The sequence below is a fragment of the Capricornis sumatraensis genome, chromosome X (assembly GCF_032405125.1).
Source record: "Capricornis sumatraensis isolate serow.1 chromosome X, serow.2, whole genome shotgun sequence".
Lineage (NCBI taxonomy): Eukaryota > Metazoa > Chordata > Mammalia > Artiodactyla > Bovidae > Capricornis > Capricornis sumatraensis.
In genome coordinates this window covers 61,880,727-61,901,633 of record NC_091092.1, presented here as the reverse complement: position 1 = coordinate 61,901,633, position 20,907 = coordinate 61,880,727, and the positions used below count along the sequence as shown (strand labels likewise).

The 20,907-nt window shown below is 41.1% G+C and overlaps 1 protein-coding gene and 1 non-coding gene across 2 annotated transcripts in view; one reads left to right on the top strand and one right to left on the bottom strand.

The window, feature by feature from the left end:
• F8 (coagulation factor VIII) overlaps positions 1 to 20,907 on the bottom strand; it is a 144,611-nt gene that overhangs the window by 106,701 nt on the left and 17,003 nt on the right. Inside the window, exons 4-9 of the mRNA XM_068962056.1 lie at positions 18,022 to 18,234; positions 10,655 to 10,723; positions 6,950 to 7,051; positions 3,286 to 3,507; positions 1,065 to 1,323; positions 412 to 583 (exon numbers count right to left, since the gene is read on the bottom strand). Coding sequence (XP_068818157.1) covers positions 412 to 583; positions 1,065 to 1,323; positions 3,286 to 3,507; positions 6,950 to 7,051; positions 10,655 to 10,723; positions 18,022 to 18,234 — 1,037 coding nt within the window. The remainder of the gene's footprint in view (positions 1 to 411; positions 584 to 1,064; positions 1,324 to 3,285; positions 3,508 to 6,949; positions 7,052 to 10,654; positions 10,724 to 18,021; positions 18,235 to 20,907) is intronic.
• LOC138072081 (small nucleolar RNA SNORA25) lies at positions 9,614 to 9,739 on the top strand. Its single transcript, XR_011144232.1, has one exon. It is a non-coding gene; the product is annotated as a small nucleolar RNA SNORA25 (small nucleolar RNA).

Genomic DNA, 20,907 nt, shown 5'->3' with positions numbered 1-20,907 from the left:
TAGCACCACCTGGAAAGCCCCATTCTTTTCCTTACAGCTCTCAAAAATGTAAAATCCTTCTACGTTCACAGGTTCTCCAAAAGTAGACTATGAGACAAATTTGGCTTACAGCTCTTAATCTGCTGATTCCTGTACTATATAACTAGTGGAAAAAGTTGTAGGAGGATATGTATGAAAATTTAAGCAATGAGTATTTCAACAGAGTAGCAGGTTTAATGGGTGGCGTTAATTTTGTTTCCTATGTATGAATATTTTAAAACAAATTTATAATTTACATTTATTTGTGTAATATTTATACATTTTAAAAGATGATGCCCTTTGGACATGAGGCTGAAACAGGAAGTTGCAAAAAACTCACAACTTTCCAGCCTTTGTCTTCTTACCCAAGCTTATATCTTTTCTTCAACTTACCAAAAGTGTGTCTCCAACTTCTCCATAAAGTAAAGGCCCCAGGATCCCTGATTCATGCTGAATAGCTTCACGAGTCTTAAATGTTCCATCTGTGTAAGCTATAAATCGTACTTTTCTGTACTTCCTACCAATCCGCTGAGGACCGTGGTTCAGATACAGACTTTTATAACTTCTGTATGAGACACAAAAAGATAAGACATTGGAATGAAGCATGCCAGGTAAAGGACAAGTTGCTAAAATCCAACTTTAAAACAGCTGATATGATTTCATCAAGGAAGGGTGAGAAAAATCTAGGTATCCCTGGTGGGAATTTCTGAAATATGTTAATGCTCTTGGTCCGCTGAGCCAGAGAGAGGACTTTCCCTGTGGCTCAGAAGGTAAAACATCTGCCTACAATGCGGGAGACCTGGGTTTCATCCCCTGGAGAAGGAAATGGCAACCCACTACAGTACTCTTGCCTGAAAAATCCCACGAACAGAGGAGCCTGGTAGGCTACAGTCCATAGGTTCTCAAAGAGTCAGACACAACTGAGCGACTTCACACTTGCCTGTACCTAACCCTACACATGGCTTAAGGGTTTGCTGTTTTGAGAAACTGAGAAGAACTTTTGGATTATGGGGAAGAGATAACACCAAGAGTCAAAAGGTCCTTACCTGTCATTGGAGGTGAGGACTGAGGGGGCATAGTCCCAGTCATCCTCTTCAGCAGCAATGTAATGGACCCAGGTTTTAGGATGCTTCTTTGCAACTGAGCGCATTTGGATAAAGGGAGGCACACTGTCACCATCAAACCTGACCACATCCATGTCAGAGTCATCCAAACCATCATCATAATCTTCTTCTTGGTTATTTTTCATCCATAGTCGGGGTTCCTCTGGGCAACTATCTACTTTGACATAAGCTTCCATACCATCTGAAGTCAGACAAAACCAATGTGAGGTTCAATGAGGTTTTCTGGCCTCAACTCTTCTGACTTTGTTTTCTCTTATGCCTTCTCCTAAGGGTTCTAACTTCCTATATGTATCACCTTCCCTATAGCTGGTACTTTCAGGTTTCTTCCTGTGGTCTTTGTACTCACCATTTACCTTCTGCCTGACTCTCCTCCAATCTTTGACTCCTGTTTCAAGATTTCCTCATTTGTTTTTCTTTCCCTTCCGGAACTGGCTCTGAGCCTATCACTTCCCAACTCTCAAACTGTAAATGAGAAGGCCCGAGGAATTGCATATTTTCAGCTTTTGGAAACTTAGGTCAGACTAACTCCTCACCCTTACAGTTACCTAATAATTTTTATACATAGTCCACTGAATTATGATACAAACTATAGATTTAGTAGCTTGTCAAGAAAAATCATAGTATAGATATAAATTTTAAGACATATCCAAAGTTAATAAAAACATGAAAAGGTTCAGCTTAGAATTAAGGAAATACATTATATATTTTAAGAGCACGTCTGACTGTGGCTAATTGAAAGCCTTAGAGCAAGTCTATTCAGCAATCTTAATCTCATTTGCATGCTTTATAAAATATAAATAATAATAATCCCTCCCCTATCTAATGCCACAGGGCAACTTTGAAGAAAAATTCTAAGAAAGGAGACCTATTTACTGGGTGATGTGGAACAAGGCAGATTTCAGGAGCAGCAAGCACCTAGTGTGGGTTCATGTGGCCTTAAACACAATTCAGTCTAGATCTAAAAATGAAGGATTTTGTATGAGTTCCAAAAAGACAAAACATTTTTCTGTAAAACAAGGATTAAAATCAGCATAAAGAAGGGTCAAAAGAATAAGAAAAAGAAACAGAACATAAAACAAACTCTTCTTAAACAGAATCAGGCTTCAAACTAGGTCATGAGCAGCCTGTATACAAGTAAATGACCTTTTCCTGTGTGCCTATGGGATTGACTTCTGTTACTTGTCCGGTATGACACATTTTGTCTTGTCAAACATCCCATAATTATTATGTAACATATCAGGAAAAGAGGTTCCTATGTTTCATCACTACAGAGGACTAGAAACAAAGTCACTCACAGAAAATAAGTGGAAAAAAGTACAAGATCAAATCTCTTTTTCAGGGCAACCAAGGAACCTGAAGGGAGGGTTAATACTAGATTGACAGGAATAACAAGTGCTGTTCATCATGAAAGATCAGGCCTCCCCAACATTTCTTTCCAACAGCTCTCAATGACCACAACAGAGGAGGAGACAAAGAGAGTTGTTAGACTGATTCAAGATTAAGAGTTAGCAGAGTAAATGTACAAGAAGAAAAATGGGGATGAGCTGATCATGTAACATGAGTTTTCATAAGCTATAGCTACAAATAAGCTCACTCACATTAACAATAATTTGCAACCGTAGGTACCATCGTCCCAACTTCCTTAGATAGGATCTTTGACCCTTTGCAAAGTCAAGTCATCCTTGAAAGCTTCACACGGTGCTTCACATGTGTTTACCAACTTCCACTCCCATGTTATTTCTCCTGATGTCTCTCATCTCTGACCGAGTGTCTACAGTGTGCCTCCTTCTATACCAGTTGTCTGGTGTCTCATACGGAGCACCACAATATCCTTTGGTATTTGCTATATATTGGGGCATCATTATTGACATCCTGGAGCCCTTAGGATTATATCCTAGATGCCATGACCCCAAATCGCTCTCTCCATAGTACTAAAGCCTACTTAATGTTGGGAAAACAATGATATACTCTCCTCCTCACATTCTCCACCTCATTCTTCACTAAACCATTTCCCTTCCCTTGATCACAGGTAAACTCCCTTGTCCTATTTACTAATAATCAACCCCTCTTATATTCAAGGTGAAATATTTAAAAGAAGAGCTGGATATTTCTAATACTCGTTTTTCAGATCCACAGACATTACCATGTTGGTGGGAAGAGATACGACAAAACAGTAGAAACTGGCCACAGTCCATCAGGACTGTCTGAGCGGTAAGGAAAGTTATTGGTGAGATCTCCAAGGAAGCCTGGCGATGGTTCCTCACGAGAAATGTGTGGCCTTCGAGGAAAATTGAGTGCACTTCCGGGGTGGTGCCCATTCCAATCACATGCCAATAGACTGATTTCTTATGACATCCAATCAGACCTGGAAAGTAGGAAAAACATAACTAGAGCCAAGAAGCAGAGAATCTGAAATGGAAAACACTTTCTAGGAAAGGATGAACAAACTCTGTGTACAAATTTTTATTATCTTGACTTGAAACCCAACTTTCCAAGGACACGGGGGTAGTCTCAAACTAACAGCTCTTGCTGAAGTCATCAATGACTGTTGTGCTTCTGAATCCAATGGATCGATTTCAGTCTTCATCTGCATCTGTTAACCATTCATTCCTTCTTGAAATTCTGTTTTCCCCTGGCCTCTGTGCCAACAGACTTTTGTTTCCCTAAGGCTTCAGTTCAGTTCAGTCGCTCAGTTGTGCCCTATTCTTTGCAACCCTATGAATCACAGCATGCCAAACCTCCCTGTCCATCACCAACTCCTGGAGTTTACCCAAACTTATGTCCATTGAGTTGGTGATGCCATCCAACCAACTCATCTTCTGTCGTCCCCTTCTCCTCCCGCCTTCAATCTTTCCCAGCATCAGGGTCTTTTCAAATGAGTCAGCTCTTCGCATTAGGTGGCCAAAGTATTGGAGTTTCAGCTTCAACATCAGTCCTTCCAACGAACACCCAGGACTGATCTCCTTTAGGATGGACTGATTGGATCTCCTTGCAGTCCAAGGGAGTCTCAAGAGTCTTCTCCAACACCACAGTTCAAAACCATCCCTAAGGCTTAGACTGCTCCTTCTTCTGTTTCACTTTGTGACTGCTCCTCTTTACCCATCCATTAAATGGTAGATGACCTTAGGGCTCATCCCTAGCCTAATTATTCTTTTGTTAAACAAATTTTCTCCCTGAATAATATCATTCATTCCCACAGGATTAATGATCATTCATATGCTGATAACTCCCCTGTTCTCCCAGAACTCCTGACTTGCACAATCACCTTTTAACATCTTCACCTGGATACTTCAGGAAACACACAGGTACAAAAACAGATTTTTTGTCTTTACCACCTCATCTTCTTCCAGAGTTCCTTATTTCAGTGAATGGTATTAATATAAGCCTGGATTCAATTCTGCAAGTGACAGTTATTCTTGTCCCTACTCTCACTTCTCACATCCAATCTAACACCAATTATGGCAATATCATTAATAACTGTAATATTTACTGAGCACTTGTATAACATCAAGCACTGTTCAGGATATTTTACAAGTTTGAACTCCCAATATTTCCCTGGTAGCTCAGACAGTAAAGCATCTGCCTACAATGTGGGAGACCCAGGTTCTATCCCTGGTTCGGGAAGATCCTCTGGAGAAGGAAATGGCAACCCACTCCAGTACTCTTGCCTGGAACATCCCATGGATGGAGGAGCGTGGTAGGCTACAGCCCACGGGGCCGCAAAGAGTCAGACACAATTGAGCGACTTCACTTTCAACCCTATATTATGAATGAAGAAACTATAATTGTCATCCCTTCCTTAAAGGACAGGAAACTTATGCACAGAGAGGCAATTAATGTGATATATGAGAGAAGGGACTTATATGTTTTGAAAGTTAATTTCTTTTCTAAACCTGAAGTCTTGCATATTAATTACAGAATTGTTGAATATCATTAATAACTGCAATATTTACTGAGCACTTGCATAACATCTGGAGAAGGAAATGGCAACCCACTCCAGTATTCTTGCCTGGAGAATCCCATGGACAGAGGAGCCTGGCGGGCTAAAGTCCACAGGGTCACAAAGAGTTGGACACGAATGAGCGAGTTCACTGCATAGCATCAAGCACCGTCCAGAGTATTTTACAAAAACTAAGATCATGGAATCCAGTCCCATCACTTCATGGCAAATAGATGGGAAGAAAATGGAAACAGGGAAAGATTTTATTTTCTTGGGCTCCAAAATCACTGCAGATGGTGACTGCAGCCATGAAATTAACAGATGCTTGCTCTTTGGAAAAAGAGCTATGAAAAACCTAGACAGTGTATTAGGATGCAGAGACATCACTTTGCCAACAAAGGTCTATTTAGTCAAAGCTATGGTTTTTCCAGAAGACGTGTATGGATGTGAGAGTTGGACCATAAAGAAGGCTGAGCCATGAAGAATTCATGCTTTCAAATTGCAGTGCTGGAAAAGACTCTTGAAAGTCCCTTGGACAGCAAGATCAAACCAGTCCATCCTAAAGGAAATCAACCTTGAATATTCTTTGGAAGGACTGATGCTGAAGTTCCAATACTTTGGCCAACTGATAGGAAGAGCTGACTCATTGGAAAAGACCCTAATACTGGGAAAGACTGAGGGCAGGAGAAGAAGGGGGTCACAGGATGAGATGGTTAGATACCATCACTGATTTGATGGACATGAGTTTGAGTAAACTCCAGGAGACACTGAAGGACAGGGAAGTCTGGTATGCTGCAGTTCATGGGGTCACAAGGAGTCTGACATGACTTAGTGACTGAACAACAACAAAACCCTTCTTTCAATTAAGTTTGTATTTTAAGAATTATATTCCTAATTTTATAAGCATGTTGGAAAAGGAAATGGCAACCCACTCCAGTATTCTTGCCTGGAAAATCCCATGGACGGAGGAGCCTGGTAGGCTACAGTCCATGGGGTCACAAAGAGTCAGACACGACTGAGTGACTTCACTTTCTTATTATTTATTGTTTCTTTTTCATATAATCCTATTATTACTTTTGTAAACTTACTAGAGGATCTGTTTATTATACCAGGATGTAACTCAGGAACATCCAGAGGGAAGTGACATACAGGGCAAGGCTTGGGGAAGGGCTCAGAGCTTCCACGCTCTCTCCAAGCACCTCTCTCCCAGCATCTCCATAGGTTCATGTGTTATCTAATTTACTTTGCTTATCTTGCATATTGTCTTTGTGTTTCAGGCTTTCCTTCAAGTATCTGTTCATCATTGGATGCCCACTTAGAAAGGAAAAGAGAAATCAGTAAGCTCTGTATACACTAAGAAAAGAAAAGAGAGAAAGTGAAGTCACTCAGCCATGTCTGAGTCTTTGTGACCCCGTGGACTGTAGCTCACCAGGCTCCTCCCCATCCATGGGGTTTTCTAGGCAAGAGTACTGGAGTGGGTGGCCATTGCTTTCTTCAAGTGATCTTCCCAACCCAGGGATCGAACCTGGGTCTCCTGAATTGGGGGTAGGCACTTTATCGTCTGAGCCACTGTATACACTTCAGTTCAGTTCAGTCACTCAGTCATGGCCGACTCTTTGCGAATCCATGAACCACAGCACGCCAGGCCTCCCTGTCCATCCCCAACTCCCAAGTTTACCCAAACTCATGTTTGTATACACTGTATACACTGGCAGTCCTTAATTTTTTGATGACTGCAAGAAGGACTGGTCACCGTACCATAAGATCCCCCAGAGGCCAGAATTCAGATATCTGAGGACAACTGGAGAAGAGAGCTCTGGTGGTGAATGCAGAAGATCCTGAGGATTCTTGAGCAGGTTGTACATACCTGGCAGAGACCTGTTTATATAGCCATTGATGGTGTGCAGTACAGAGGCAGAATCCATAACATGTGTCAAGGACTCATTTTTTCCCGAGTGCCAACTTTTCCCTGTTGAGAGAGGACACAAACAGAGGGCCAGCTAAGTGTCTGTCTCATGACTGACCCTCCCTTTCCCTGACCCTCCCTTTCCCTTTCTCTCTCTCCCATCAGGCAAATAAGGCACACATCTTTTTTGTCAGCAGAGATGACTTGCCCTCAAAGTCGGTAGGCAAAAGGGAGAAGACAATTACCAAAAGGCAGACCCTTATTGCTCAGACTGATGCTGTCTCTTTATATTTATCCATGACAGTAGGTAGAAGGGAATAATGACAAATGATCACTAGGAGAAGGAAGAATACTGGTTAGTTTGTATCATGATGACCTCTATTCACTGGTTGACTTATGTTAGAGGGAAAACATAAAAATCCTCCTAAGAAAAGGCTGCCAGTACCTGTCCCTGTCCTACTTGCTTCATCCAGTCTGTAATAATGAAAGCCCATGGACAAGAAACCTTCCCAACCTTGTCACTGAAATTGATAAAAGTGAAAGAAGCAGAAATATTATTATTAGCACTCCCTTGAGGTTACCCTCAAGAACTGATTCATTAGAAAAGACCCTGATACTGGGAAAGATTGAAGGGAGGAGGAGAAGGGGACAACAGAGGATGAGATGATTGGATGGCATCACCGACTCAATGGACATGAATTTGAGTAAATTCAGGAGGTTGGTGATAGACAGGGAGCCCTGGCATGCTGCAGTCCATGGGATCACAGAGTTGCACAGATTGAGTGACTAAACTGAACTGAGGTTGCCCTTCTGTACAAAAGACTGAAACTTTCTGAAGCACCGAACCTTTGGTGAACTCTCATAAGTTCATTTATCCAGTCATCCACTCATATGTTCATTCAGTCAAACATGTTTACTGAGCACTACTGAGCATTAGGGCTTCCCAGGTGGCTCAGTGGTAAAGAATCCCCTTGACAATGCAGGAGATGCAAGAGACGTGGGTTCAATCCCTGAGTTGGGAAGATCCCCTGGAGGAGGAAATGCAACCCACTCCAGTACTCTTGCCTGGAGAATCCCATGGACTGAGACTAGTGGGCAACAGTCCATGGGGTCACACAGAATCAGACATGACTGAGCGACTGAGCTTAGCACAGCACACTGAGCACTAGCACTGATGACAAAGAAGTAGACACAGCCTCTGCCTTCAAGGTGCTTACAATGTAGCTCAAATAGAGATGTGGACCATTATTACAAAGAATGAAGAGTGAAGTAAAAGAGATAAGAACAGAGTATTATGGGACCAGAGAGGAGAAGGCACTTCACTCTGCTTGAAGAGAAAGGAACAGGAGGGTAAAGAAGATCAGTATGGTTTAGTGTGATAAGGAGGAAGCTCAAGTGCTGTGGAAATACATAAAGAAGCATCTAACGGAGACTAGAAGGAGTGGAAACTTACTTGACATGAAGCTGGAGACACGTTTTCCAGGCCAAGGAAATGGCATGAGTAAAGGCCTGGATGCTAGAAAAAGCATAGCATGTGTGGGTGTAACACAAAATGTCTTCAGTGTGGTTGCAATGTGAATGGTGAGACAGCAAGAGGAGCAAAACAAAGCTAGACAGGTTGTCGGGGACGAGGTCACGTATTATTGTGTAAAGAAGTTTCCATTTTGCCTTGTGAAACTGAAGGATTTTAAAGACTGGCATGACATGATCAGATTAACATTTCAGTAAGCTCCCTTTGGCTGCTACGAAGTGTTGGGGGCACAAAAAGACAAGGAGACTAGTTGGGGGAGAGGTGATAGGGGTCTCAGTTCGGAAGATGGCAGTGTAGGAAAATCCGGAGGAGAGAGAAGGTGATGATAGAACGATTCTATCAGGAGGAGAAGAAAGCAGAAGTACTAACACCACCTTATGTCCTGAAAAGTGAAAGTGAAGTGAGAGTGTGTCCTCAGAAAAGTGTCACTCAGTCGTGTCCAACTCTTTGTGACCCCATGGACTCGTCCATGGAATTCTCCAGGCCAGAATACTGGAGTGGGTAGCCTTTCCCTTCTCCAGGGGATCTTCCCAACCCAGGAATCAAACCTGGGTTGCCCACATTGCAGGCAGATTCTTTATCAACTGATGAGCTATCAGGGAAGCAAGGTCCTACATTACTGAATTGAAATCAGTCAATCCTCACAACCATCCTATGAAAAAGTAGATATTATTTCAACTTTAAAATGGAGGAAACTGAGACACAGAGGGGTTAAGTAACTTGCTAAAGTTACTTAAATAGTAAGAGATGAAGATAAGAAAAAGCATACTCACAGAAACGCAGAAGAGAAGGGTGACTGCAAGGGTCTCAGGAAATGGGGAGATGTTGGTCCAATGGGACAACCTTTCACTTTTAAGACAAACAAGTTCTGGGGATCTAATATACAGCACGATGAGCAAACTACATTGAACACCAGAAATAAGCTCAGGGAATAGATTTCACACAAAAATGATAACTATGAGGGCAGACAGGTTAATTTGACTGTAGTAATAATTTCTCTATGTTTATCTAGAATCATTTAATACACCTGAAATATATATGACTTGCAGTAAAAAATTTCTTTTAAAGAGGAGGCATTGAGAAAATAAAGCAATAGGTCACTTCCAAAAGGGCTTGTTAGACCAAAACCAGGAGCTCTTAAATACTGTGACCAAAGACTGAAATTCTCCATAAGATGTGATAGCCACTCAATTGTGCTATTTTCCTGAGTAGAGACAGATGCCTCAGCCACTCATGTCCATGATTGGTGATATGTGTGAAAGTAAATAAATGCACCCCAAGTTTCACCAAGGGCTTCCCTGGTGGCTCTGCAGGAAAGAACCTGCCTGCCAAAGCAGGAGATGGATTTGATCCCTGGGTTGGGAAGATCCCCTGGAGGAGGAAAAGGCAACCTACTCCAGTATTCTTGCCTGGAGAATCCCACGGACAGAGGAGCCTGGTGGGCTACAATCCATGGGGTTGCCAAGAGTCAGACATGACTGAAGCGACTTAGCACACATGAAGTTTAACTAAAGCTAACAAGAAAACAAACAAAAAAATTACATACAAGAGATATTGTGGGGGATAGAGGCCTTGCCCCTTTCCTGTCCTTCAGACCAGAGTTCCTCATGCAAAACTGCTGCATCTCAACTCAGCTGGGAGGAGAAGGTGCGCAGGTCACTCACAGCAAGAAGGCACTGGGCGCCCAGAGCAGAGATGTGGCTCACCCACTGGATCAGCAAGTGCTCCTGTGTGGAGAACTCCACCCACTTCCACCCACCTGCTTCCACACCGGCTTCCGCATAAAGTAGCCTTGCCCTGGGACTGTGGGAAGAGCATGTGCTCTAGAACCCAAGCTTGTACCTCTCTCGCCTTGATCAAATCATTAAGCTTTCCTTTGCTTCTAAGCGAGCAAAAAAGGAAAGTGAAAAGTCTTTGTTGACAGATTTAATGAGAGACAAGGCCATCTGTTACCCAGCTCCTCTCTCTTCTTACTTCATAGCTGCCCATGGAAGTCCACGGGCATTTTGTTCTTGGCTTTCATTTTCATCCCTATCTACATCATTCCATTCACAGCCCTCATGCTCAAGTACCACGTTACATTAGTCTATTTCATTTCTTTCAGCAGACCAAAATTCAGATTGCAGGTCACTAACCTTCATCAAATACAGCAAACAGTAGTACGAATTTGTGCAAGGTCTGTGTCCTTTCTTTGATCAGAGTCCCTGAAAAAGAAATGAAAGCACTTATCTTCTATAGAAAATCCTATTACAGGAAAATGACACTAGGAGGACACATGACTTCATCAACTGCTTTGTCTCTTGATCTCTTATTAACTTCAGTTCAGTTCAGTTCAGTCACTCAGTTGTGTCGGACTCTTTGCAACCCCATGGACTGCAGCCCGCCAGGCCTCCCTGTCCATCACCAACTCCTGGAGTTTACTCAAACTCATGTTCATTGAGTCAGTGATGCCATCTCATCTTTTGTCATTCCCTTAACTTAACCATAGCATAATTTCCTTGGTGTCACATCTATACCAGTGCTCCTAAAATTATCTGCAGTAAAGGACTTGATAAAAAGTTTCAAATTTGTTGCACACCATTACTTTTATAAAAGATGACAAAAATTAATTACTAAAAAAAGAAATTAAAAATAATCAAATGACAAGTCCATACAATCATATTTCATGTACATGTATATATTCACAACAAACATACAAAATAAAAAGAAAAACTGCAAAATTCATACACATTGCTCATGGAAATGTACATAATGTAAATAATAAATTAAAATATATTTTCTATTAAAATATGAAAAAATGCCAACAAAGGTCCATCTAGTCAAAGCTATGGTTTTTCCAGTACTCGTGTAGGGATGTGAGAGTTGGACTAGAAAGAAAACTGAGTGCCAAAGAATTGATGCTTTTGAACTGTGGTGTTGGAGAAAACTCTTGAGAGTCCCTTGGACTGCAAGGATATGAAACCAGACAATCCTGAACAAAGAATATCCATTGGAAGGACTGATGCTGAAACTCCAATACTTTGGCCACCTGATGCAAAACACTGACTCATTGAAAAAGACCCTGATGCTGGGAAAGACTGAAAGCAGGAGGAGGGGGCAACAGAGGATGAGATGGTTTATGGCATCACCGACTCAATGGACATGAGTTTGAGCAAGCATCGGGAGTTGGTGATGGACAGAGAGGCCTGGCATGCTGCAGTCCATGGGGTCGCAAAGAGTCGACATGACTGAGTGACTGAACTGAATTGATAGAAGATTTCTATTATGCTTTTAACTCTTTTTTTAACTTCTGCAATTGTAAATTAAAAGTTGTGAGCAAAGTAACAATTATCCATGTTAAACACCTATCCTCAAACTTAAAGTGAACACCATGTATATCAATATTTAAAGTTATCAATGTTACAAATGACTTTGCTTCATGGTTTAACTGTTGAATTTGTTAGTTGTCTTTCTTAGTCTTAGTTGTCTTTCTTTTTTCATTTGATTGGGAAGTGCAGGTTTATTTTGAGTAGGAAGAGTTTTGTTTATAATGTTCTTTTCTCTCTTTTACTCTTGATGCTTAGAAAGTAAAAGTTAAACTGGATGAAGAAAGTAACTCACCCATACAAATTTAAAATATAGATAAAGCTGTCTGAAAAGACTGAAAAAATTTTTTTATTTTTACTTTATTTTACTTTACAATACTGTATTGGTTTTGCCATACATTGACATGAATCCGCCACAAGTGTACATGAGTTCCCAAACATGAACCCCCCTCCCACCTCCCACCCCATATCATCTCTCTGGATTATCCCCGTGCACCAGCCCCAAGCATCCTGTATCCTGCATCGAACATAGACTGGCGATTCGTTTCTTACATGATAGTATTCATGTTTCAATGCCATTCTCCCAAATCATTCCACCCTCTGAAAAGACTTTAAATCTTTTTATAATATTTTTAGAATTATCAAGCAGTGAAATTGATGTCTTTCAGTAGGTGAATGGATAAATAAACTTTGGTCCATCTAGACAACAAACTATTATTCAGTCCTAAAAAAAAAAATAGGCTATCAAGCCATCAAAAACATGGAGGAAGCTTAAATACACAGTACTAAGTGAAAGAAGCCAATATGAAAAGGCTACATACTATTTGACATTCTGGAAAAGCCAAAACTATGGAGACAGTTTAAAGGACAGTGCTTGCCAGAGGGTAGAAGAGGGAAGGATATACTATGACATATATATCATGCTATATGATACTATATGATATATGATACTACTATAATGGACACATGTCATTACATATACAATCCAAGTGCACAACATAATGATTCTGTATTTCTTTACATTCCAAAATGATCACAGCAAGTCTAATTGCCATCTATCACAATACAGATTATTACACTGTTATTGACTCTATTCCCCATGCTGTACATTTCATCCCTGTGACTCATTTATTTTGTAACTGGAGGTCTGTACCTTTCAGTCTCCCTCAACTATTTAACTCATCCCTTGACCTCGCTCCCCTCTGGCAACCACCTGTTTGTTCTCTTTTTCTACAGCTTTGTTTCTGTGTTATTGTATTTGTTTTGTTTTTTTAGATTCCATATATAAATGAAATGATACAGTACCTATCTTTCTCTGTCTGATTTATCTTACCTAAGTTAATGCCCTTTGGTCCATCCATGTAGTCACAAATGGCAAGATTTCATTCTTTTTGATTGCTGAGTAATCTTCCCCAAGGGCTTCCCTGGTGGCTCAGATAGTAAAGAATCTGCCTGCCAATGCATGAGACCTGGGTTTGATCCCTGGGTCAGGATGATCCCCTGGAGAAGGAAATGGCAACCCACTCTAGTATTCTTGCCTGGAGAATTCCATGGACAGAAGAGCCTGGGGGGCTACAGTCCATGGGATCACGAAGAGTTGGACATGACTGAAGTGACTTAGCACACACAGAACAAGCAGGAGATTCTCTATTTCTCCACATCCTCACCAACACTTGTTATTTATGGCCTTTTTGATAATAGCCATTCTGATAGGTGTGAGGTAATATCTCAAAGTTTTGATTTGCATTTCCTTAATGATTAGAGATGTTAAGTATCTTTTCATTTGTTCATTTATTTGGCACTAGGTTGTACAATGGAGAGGGAAATGGCAACCCACTCTAATACTCTTGCCTGTAAAATCCCATGGACAGAGGAGCCTGGTAGGCTACAGTCCACGGGGTCGCAAAGAATGAGACACGACTGAGTGACTTCACTCACTCTGTGCACTTGTAACTATAATAGTGTTGTTGTTTAATTATAATTCAATAATTTTTAAAATTATATTTCAATAAATTTTAAAATGTTTTTTTCACAAACATTTCAATAAAGTTTTTTTAACTATTTTTTTTTGTCCATACTGTGCAGCTTGTAGGATCTTACTTCTCCATCCAGGGATTGAGCCCAGGCCCTTGGCAGTAAGAGCACAGAGTCCACTAGATGGCTAGAGAATTCCCAATAAAAATTTTTTTATAAAGGGTTTAATTGATTCCTCCAGTTCCATTCTTCTTTCTCAAGATTGCTTTGGCTATTAGAGGTTTTTTTTGTATTTCCATACAAATTCTGAAATTATTTGTTCTAGCTCTGTGAAAAATACCGTTGGTAGCTTGATAGGGATTGCATTGAATCTGTAGATTGGTTTGGGTAGTATACTCATTTTCACTATATTGATTCTTCTGATCCATGAACAGGTATATTTCTCCATCTATTAGTGTCCTCTTTGATTTCTTTCACCAGTGTTTTATAGTTTTCTATATATAGGTCTTTAGTTTCTTTAGGTAGATATATTCCTAAGTATTTTATTCTTTTCATTGCAAAGGTGAATGGAATTGTTTCCTTAATTTCTCTTTCTATTTTCTCATTGATAGTGTATAGGAATGCAAGGGATTTTTGTGCGTTGATTTTATATCTGGCAACTTTACTATAATCTTTGATTAGCTCTAGTAATTTTCTGGTGGAGCCTTTAGTGTTTTCTATGTAGAGGATCATGTAATCTGCAAACAGTGAGAGTTTTACTTCTTCTTTTCCAATTTGGATTCTTTTTATTTCTTTTTCTGCTCTGATTGTTGTGGCCAAAACTTCCAAAACTATGTTGTATAGTAGTGGTGAAAGTGGGCACCCTTCTCTTGTTCCTGACTTTAGGGGACATGCTTTCAATTTTTCACCATTGAGGATAATGTTTGCTGTGGGTTTGTCATATATAGTTTTTATTTTGTTAAGGTATATTCCTTCTATTCCTGCTTTCTGGAGGGTTTTTATCATAAATGGATGTTGAATTTTGTCAAAGGCTTTCTCTGCATCTGTTGAGATAATCATATGGCTTTTATTTTTCAATTTGTTAATGTGGTGTATTACATTTCTACTACAAAGCCACAGTCATCAAGACAGTATGGTACTGGCAAAAAGACAGAACTATAGGTTAATGGAACAAAATAGAAAGCCCAGGAATAAATCCATGCACCTATGGCACCTTATCTTTGACAGAGGAGGCAAGAATATACAACGGAGAAAAGACAATCTCTTTAACAAGTGGTGTTGGGAAAACTGGTCAACCACTTGTAAAATAATAAAACTAGAACACTTTCTAACACCATATACAAAAACAAACTCAAAATGGATTAAAGATCTAAACCTAAGACCAGAAAATAGAAAACTCCTAGATGAGAACATAGGCAAAACACCCTCCCACATAAATCACAGCAGGATCCTCTATGACCCACCTCCCAGGATATTGGAAATAAAAGCAAAAATAAACAAATGGGACCTAATTAAAATTAAAAGCTTCTGCACAACAAAGGAAACTATAAGCAAGGTGAAAAGACAGCCTTCAGAATGGGAGAAAATAATAGCAAATGAAGCAACTGACAAAGAACTAATCTCAAAAATATACAAGCAACTCCTGCAGCTCAATTCCAGAAAAATAAATGGCCCAATCAAAAAATGAGCCAAAGAACTAAACAGACATTTCTCCAAAGAAGACATACAAATGGCTAACAAACACACGAAAAGATGCTCAACATCACTCATTATCAGAGAAATGCAAATAAAAACCACAATGAGGTACCATTTCATGCCAGTCAGAATGGCTGTGATCCAAAAGTCTACAAGCAATAAATGCTGGAGAGGGTGTGGAGAAAAGGGAACTCTCTTACACTGTTGGTGGGAATGCAAACTAGTGCAGCCACTATGGAGAACAGTGTGGAGATTCCTTAAGAAACTGGAAATAGAACTGCTTTATGACCCAGCAATCCTACTGCTGGGCATACACACCGAGGAGACCAGAATTGATACAGGATGCTTGGGGCTGGTGCACTGGGATGACCCAGAGGGATGCTATGGGGAGGGAGGTGGGAGGAGGGGTTCAGGATGGGGAACACGTGTATACCCATGGCAGATTCATATTGATGTATGGCAAAACCAATACAATATTGTAAAGTAATTAGCCTACAATTAAAATAAATAAATTTATATTTAAAAAATAAAAATAAAAGCAGGGGCCATGCTCCTAGGAGGAAAAAAATGAATAAACTCCAAATGACTATAAAAATATAAATAAAAGGTTTAATTTAAATGACTATGATTTTTAACATAAGAACTTATAAACATGTATAAACTCTTGCTTTTCAGAGATTTCTATGTTTTGGGGTTATAGATGACAAACTAAACTCCCCAAATGGTCTATACACTATTCAGTTCAGTTCAGCCACTCAGTCGTGTCCAACTCTTTGCGACCTCATGAATTGCAGCATGCCAGGCCTCCCTGTCCATCACCAACTCCCAGAGTTCACTCAAACTCATGTCCATCGAGTCAGTGATGCCATCCAGCCATCTCATCCTCTGTCACCCCCTTCTCCTCCTGCCCCCAATCCCTCCCAGCATCAGAGTCTTTTCCAATGAGTCAACTCTTCGCATGAGGTGGCCAAAGTACTGGAGTTTCAGCTTCAGCATCAGTCCTTCCAAAGAACACCCAGGGCTGATCTCCTTTAGAATGGACTGGTTGGGTCTCCTTGCAAACCAAGGGACTCTCAAGAGTCTTCTCCAACACCAAACTTCTAAAGCATCAATGCTTTGGTGCTCAGCTTTTTTCACAGTCCAACTCTCACATCCATACATGACTACTGAAAAAAACCATAGCCTTGACTAGACTGAACTTTGTTGGCAAAGTAATGTCTCTGCTTTTCAATATGCTCTCTAGGTTGGTCATAACTTTCCTTCCAAGGAGTGTCTTAATTTCATGGCTGCAGTCATCATCTTCAGTGATTTTGGAGCCCCCCAAAATAAAGTCTGACACTGTTTCCACTGTTTCCCCATCTATTTCCCATGAAGTGATGGGACCAGATACCGTGATCTTCTTTTCCTGAATGTTGAGCTTTAAACCAACTTTTTCACTCTCCTCATTCACTTTCATCAAGAGGCTTTTTAGTTCCTCTTCACTTTCTGCCATAAGGGTGGTGTCATTTGCATTTCTGAGGTTATTGATATTTCTCCCGGCAATCTTGATTCCAGCTTGTGCTTCTTCCAGCCCAGCGTTTCTCATGATTTACTCTGCATAGAAGTTAAATAAGCAGGGTGACAATATACAGCCTTGATGTACTCCTTTTCCTATTTGGAACCAGTCTGTTGTTCCATGTCCAGTTCTAACTGTTGCTTCCTGACCTGCATATAGGTTTCTCAAGAGGCAGGTCAGGTGGTCTGGTGTTGCCATCTCTTTCAGAATTTTCCACAGTTTATTGTAATCCACACAGTCAAAGGCTTTGGCAGAAATAGATGTTTTTCTGGAACTCTCTTGCTTTCTCGATGATCCAGCAGATGTTGGCAATTTGATCTCTGGTTCCTCTGCCTTTTCTAAAACCAGCTTGAACATCTTGAAGTTCATGGTTCATGTATTACTGAAGCTTGGCCTGGAGAATTTTGAGCATTAGTTACACACTTAGATGTACTATTTTACCTTCATGGAGGTTTCAAGGAACCTAATGCAAAATTTGTATAAAGGACTACTGAGACAGCCCATAGGGTATGTGAAGCATAAAGCAGAAGAAGAGAAAGTGAAATTGAAGTCACTCAATTGTGTCTAACTCTTTGCGACCCCACGGACTGTAGCCTGCCAGGCTCCTCTGTCCATGGAATTCTCCAGGCAAGAATACTGGAGTGGGTTGCCATTTCCTTCTCTGGGGGATCTTCCCGACTCAGGGATCGAATCCGGGTCTCCAGCATTGCAGCCTGACTCTTGACTGTCTAAGCCACCAGGGAAGAGAAGAGATACCTAATTCCAGAATTTGGCTTTTGTTGGCCATTAGAGTGCTTTGTGGCTACATGGGATGCATAGATCCTACCATGTGGTTCTATTTATCTCAGAGACTATTCTCCTTTCCATGGCCATGATTCGAAGCAAAAGAAACCTCTTTCAGATTAAAGAGTGCAGCACCATTTTTTATGAATCGACACAGATGTTTGTACTTCCTACTTTTTCTTATACTTACCTTCCCTACAAATTAGCAGGGCTCCGATGAGACCTGAGTTCACGTCTTTCACCAGGTCCACATGAGAAAGATATGAGTAGGTGAGACATGGTGGGTCAGAGGCTGTTGGACCATTTTCTTTCAGGATATGCCAGACGTAGGTATGACTTTTACCAGGAATGACTTTGTCATCTTCCTTCTCCCTTTGGCTGGTTTCATCCTTATATGCAGCACCTAAATCAAGGAGGGATAAAGTTGTCCTTTTATGCCCATTGCCCACTCGAGGAGGCATCAGGTTTATTGTCACCAGTAGACTCTATGCAAGAAGCAACTTTTCTGAAACAATATGGAATACTAAACAGCAGCAGCTATAAATGAAGAGAAGCCGCCTTATATATTTCAGAGGAGTTCTTGACCACTAAGGCAAATATGAGTGGTTAAGTGGTTCTGTAAGAACTTCAGATTGTAACAATAATATTGCTTCCATTATTCCATCTTTTTACCTAATTCAAGTCAGTTCAATTCAGTAGACATGCATTGGGTATGTGCTTTGTTTCAGACTTTAGTAAGCACTGGTGAGGGTCAGGGAAGGGTGAGATGCAGAGATTTTTTAACAGATATTCTCTTGCTCTCCCATCCTTAGTGATGTTAAAATTGACCTCTGAATTATCTGATACCTTTATTCTACAATAAGCACTATATGTATTCATTCTTAAAGAAGTGTTATTGCTTTTAGGTCATTTCATAAGACAGAAGTAGAAAATATTCAAAGGCACTGACCATAACACTTACACTGTTATTGAACTATTTTTCTAACAACTCGCCTTGGTTTCTTGAATTCATAATGGTCTCTAGGACTCCAGAGCATTCAAGGTATTCAGGGTGTTCTTCATTTATACTCCATCTTACCCCACAATAGCTATACATCTAATAGAGGGACCTCTCTGACAGAGAACAGGAGACCCCTGCATTGACTCACTACAAAAGCAGCCTCTCTTATAAATGGGTATCCCTCCACTGGGCATTAGGGACAATTGGCTTCATCCAGAAGCAACAGCAGACCAATATTGGTGCTTAGCAGACCCTGGTGGACATTTAGAAAAACATGAGCTGCACTTCGGGATGGAGAGTGTCATCATGTCTCTGTGTGATTGTGGGTTGGTAGCAAATTCTGAATAGTGAAAACATTTGGATAGGAAGAGAGGGGATCATGGAGGGGTTAAAAAAGGGGCTTCAACTGTGTCTTCTGTTTAATTTCTTAAAATAAAGTAGGCAAAGACAGCAAAATGTTAAGATTTGCCAAAGTGCAGTCTGGATGGGAGGGCAGTTTGGAGGAGCATGGATACATGTATCTGTATGGCTGAGTTCCTTCTCTGTCCACCTGAAACTATTGCAGCATTGTTTGTTAATCGGTTATACTGCCAAACAAAAGAAAAAGTTTTCAAAAAAGATTTGCCAAAGTGAGCTAGGACTTCCCTCAGAGCTCAGTGGGTAAAGAATCTGCCTGCAACGCAGGAAACCCTGGTTTGATTCCTGAGTCAGGAAGATCGCTGGAGAAGGGGTAGGCTGTCCACTCCAGTATTCTCAGGCTTCCCTGGTAGCTCAGCTGGTAAAGGATCCACCTGCAATGTGGGAGACCTGGGTTCGATCCCTGGGTTGGGAAGATTCCCCTGGAGAAGGGAAAGGCTACCCACTCCAGTATTCTGGTCTGGAGAATCCCATGGACTTTATAGTCCAAGGGGTTGCAAAGAGTTGGACATGACTGAGCGACTGTCACTTTCAAAGTGAGCTAATGGGTACATGTTTGTTGGCTCTATTATTTCTTGTACCTTTTTTTGTTTGTTTGTTTGAAATATTTGATTAGGAAAAGAATCCCCTTTTACCTAATAGTAAAGTTGGGAGAGGGATGAGGGGTTAATGAGAGGTCAAGAGTGTGTGAAAACTGCATCTGTCTTGATGAGGACAGTGAGTGGATTGGGAGGATAGCCGGGCAGTGGTAAGGCACCACTTAAGGCGAGGTGCAAGGTTTATTTCAACTATAACCATTTGCTTGGTTGCTAGTAGAAGAGATGGAGAACAGATTTCACCAGGGTAGCAGTTTAGCCAAGAGAGTAGAATAGAAACAAGGAGGCCAGGAATCTGTGGATCCCAAGGAGAATGAAGAATTCTTGGAGTGGGGAGGGAAAGAATGAAGGCTGGCAAAGTAGGAGAATGTTGACAGCTGGAACCTGAGATCTTGGATTAGATCCAGGTTGCTCACAACAAGGTCTGTCCTTTGGTGAAGACAAAGGTGATTTTTCCAGACCAAGTGAAGCGGTGCCTGGGCAAAAGCATTGTGCATAGCCTTGAAAGTTGCCATGTCTACTCAGGTATGTTTTCTTTGGGAAACCTCTGTCTTCAGAGTCTTACTTGAGCTTCTATACCAGCCACCTGCAAATACTCTGAGCAGAATGCATTTTGTGCAATTGCCATCTTCTGTTATATTCCAAACAACACTGTTGGGAACACTCGAGAATGTTCTGGAAAGACCTCTATTCACCCCCCTGCAGCTGTATCAGCCTTGCCCCAGGCATGGTCAAGGGCCCCAGAGCCTGACCTGCTCAGACACCCCAACTCAGCGACCCCTGGGCATGAGTACTCAACCACAGGCCAAATGCTGTGCTTCAGAGGCTACTGTACTACACTCTCTGGTGCCTTCGGTTGCTTTTTCCTTCACCTGATCTCTGTTCAGCAGCTTTGGGTCAGCAGCTGTTAACGTGTCTGCCCCCATGCTGTCTTTCATAGCCTCATTGTGTGGCCTTACTTACAGCCTAGGATGGTGTTAGAACCCCACTTGTCCAGAAAATAATTTAAAAGAATTTCTCTAGCACCGGGTTTCCCTTTTCAGCTCAAGACCAAACTTGAAAT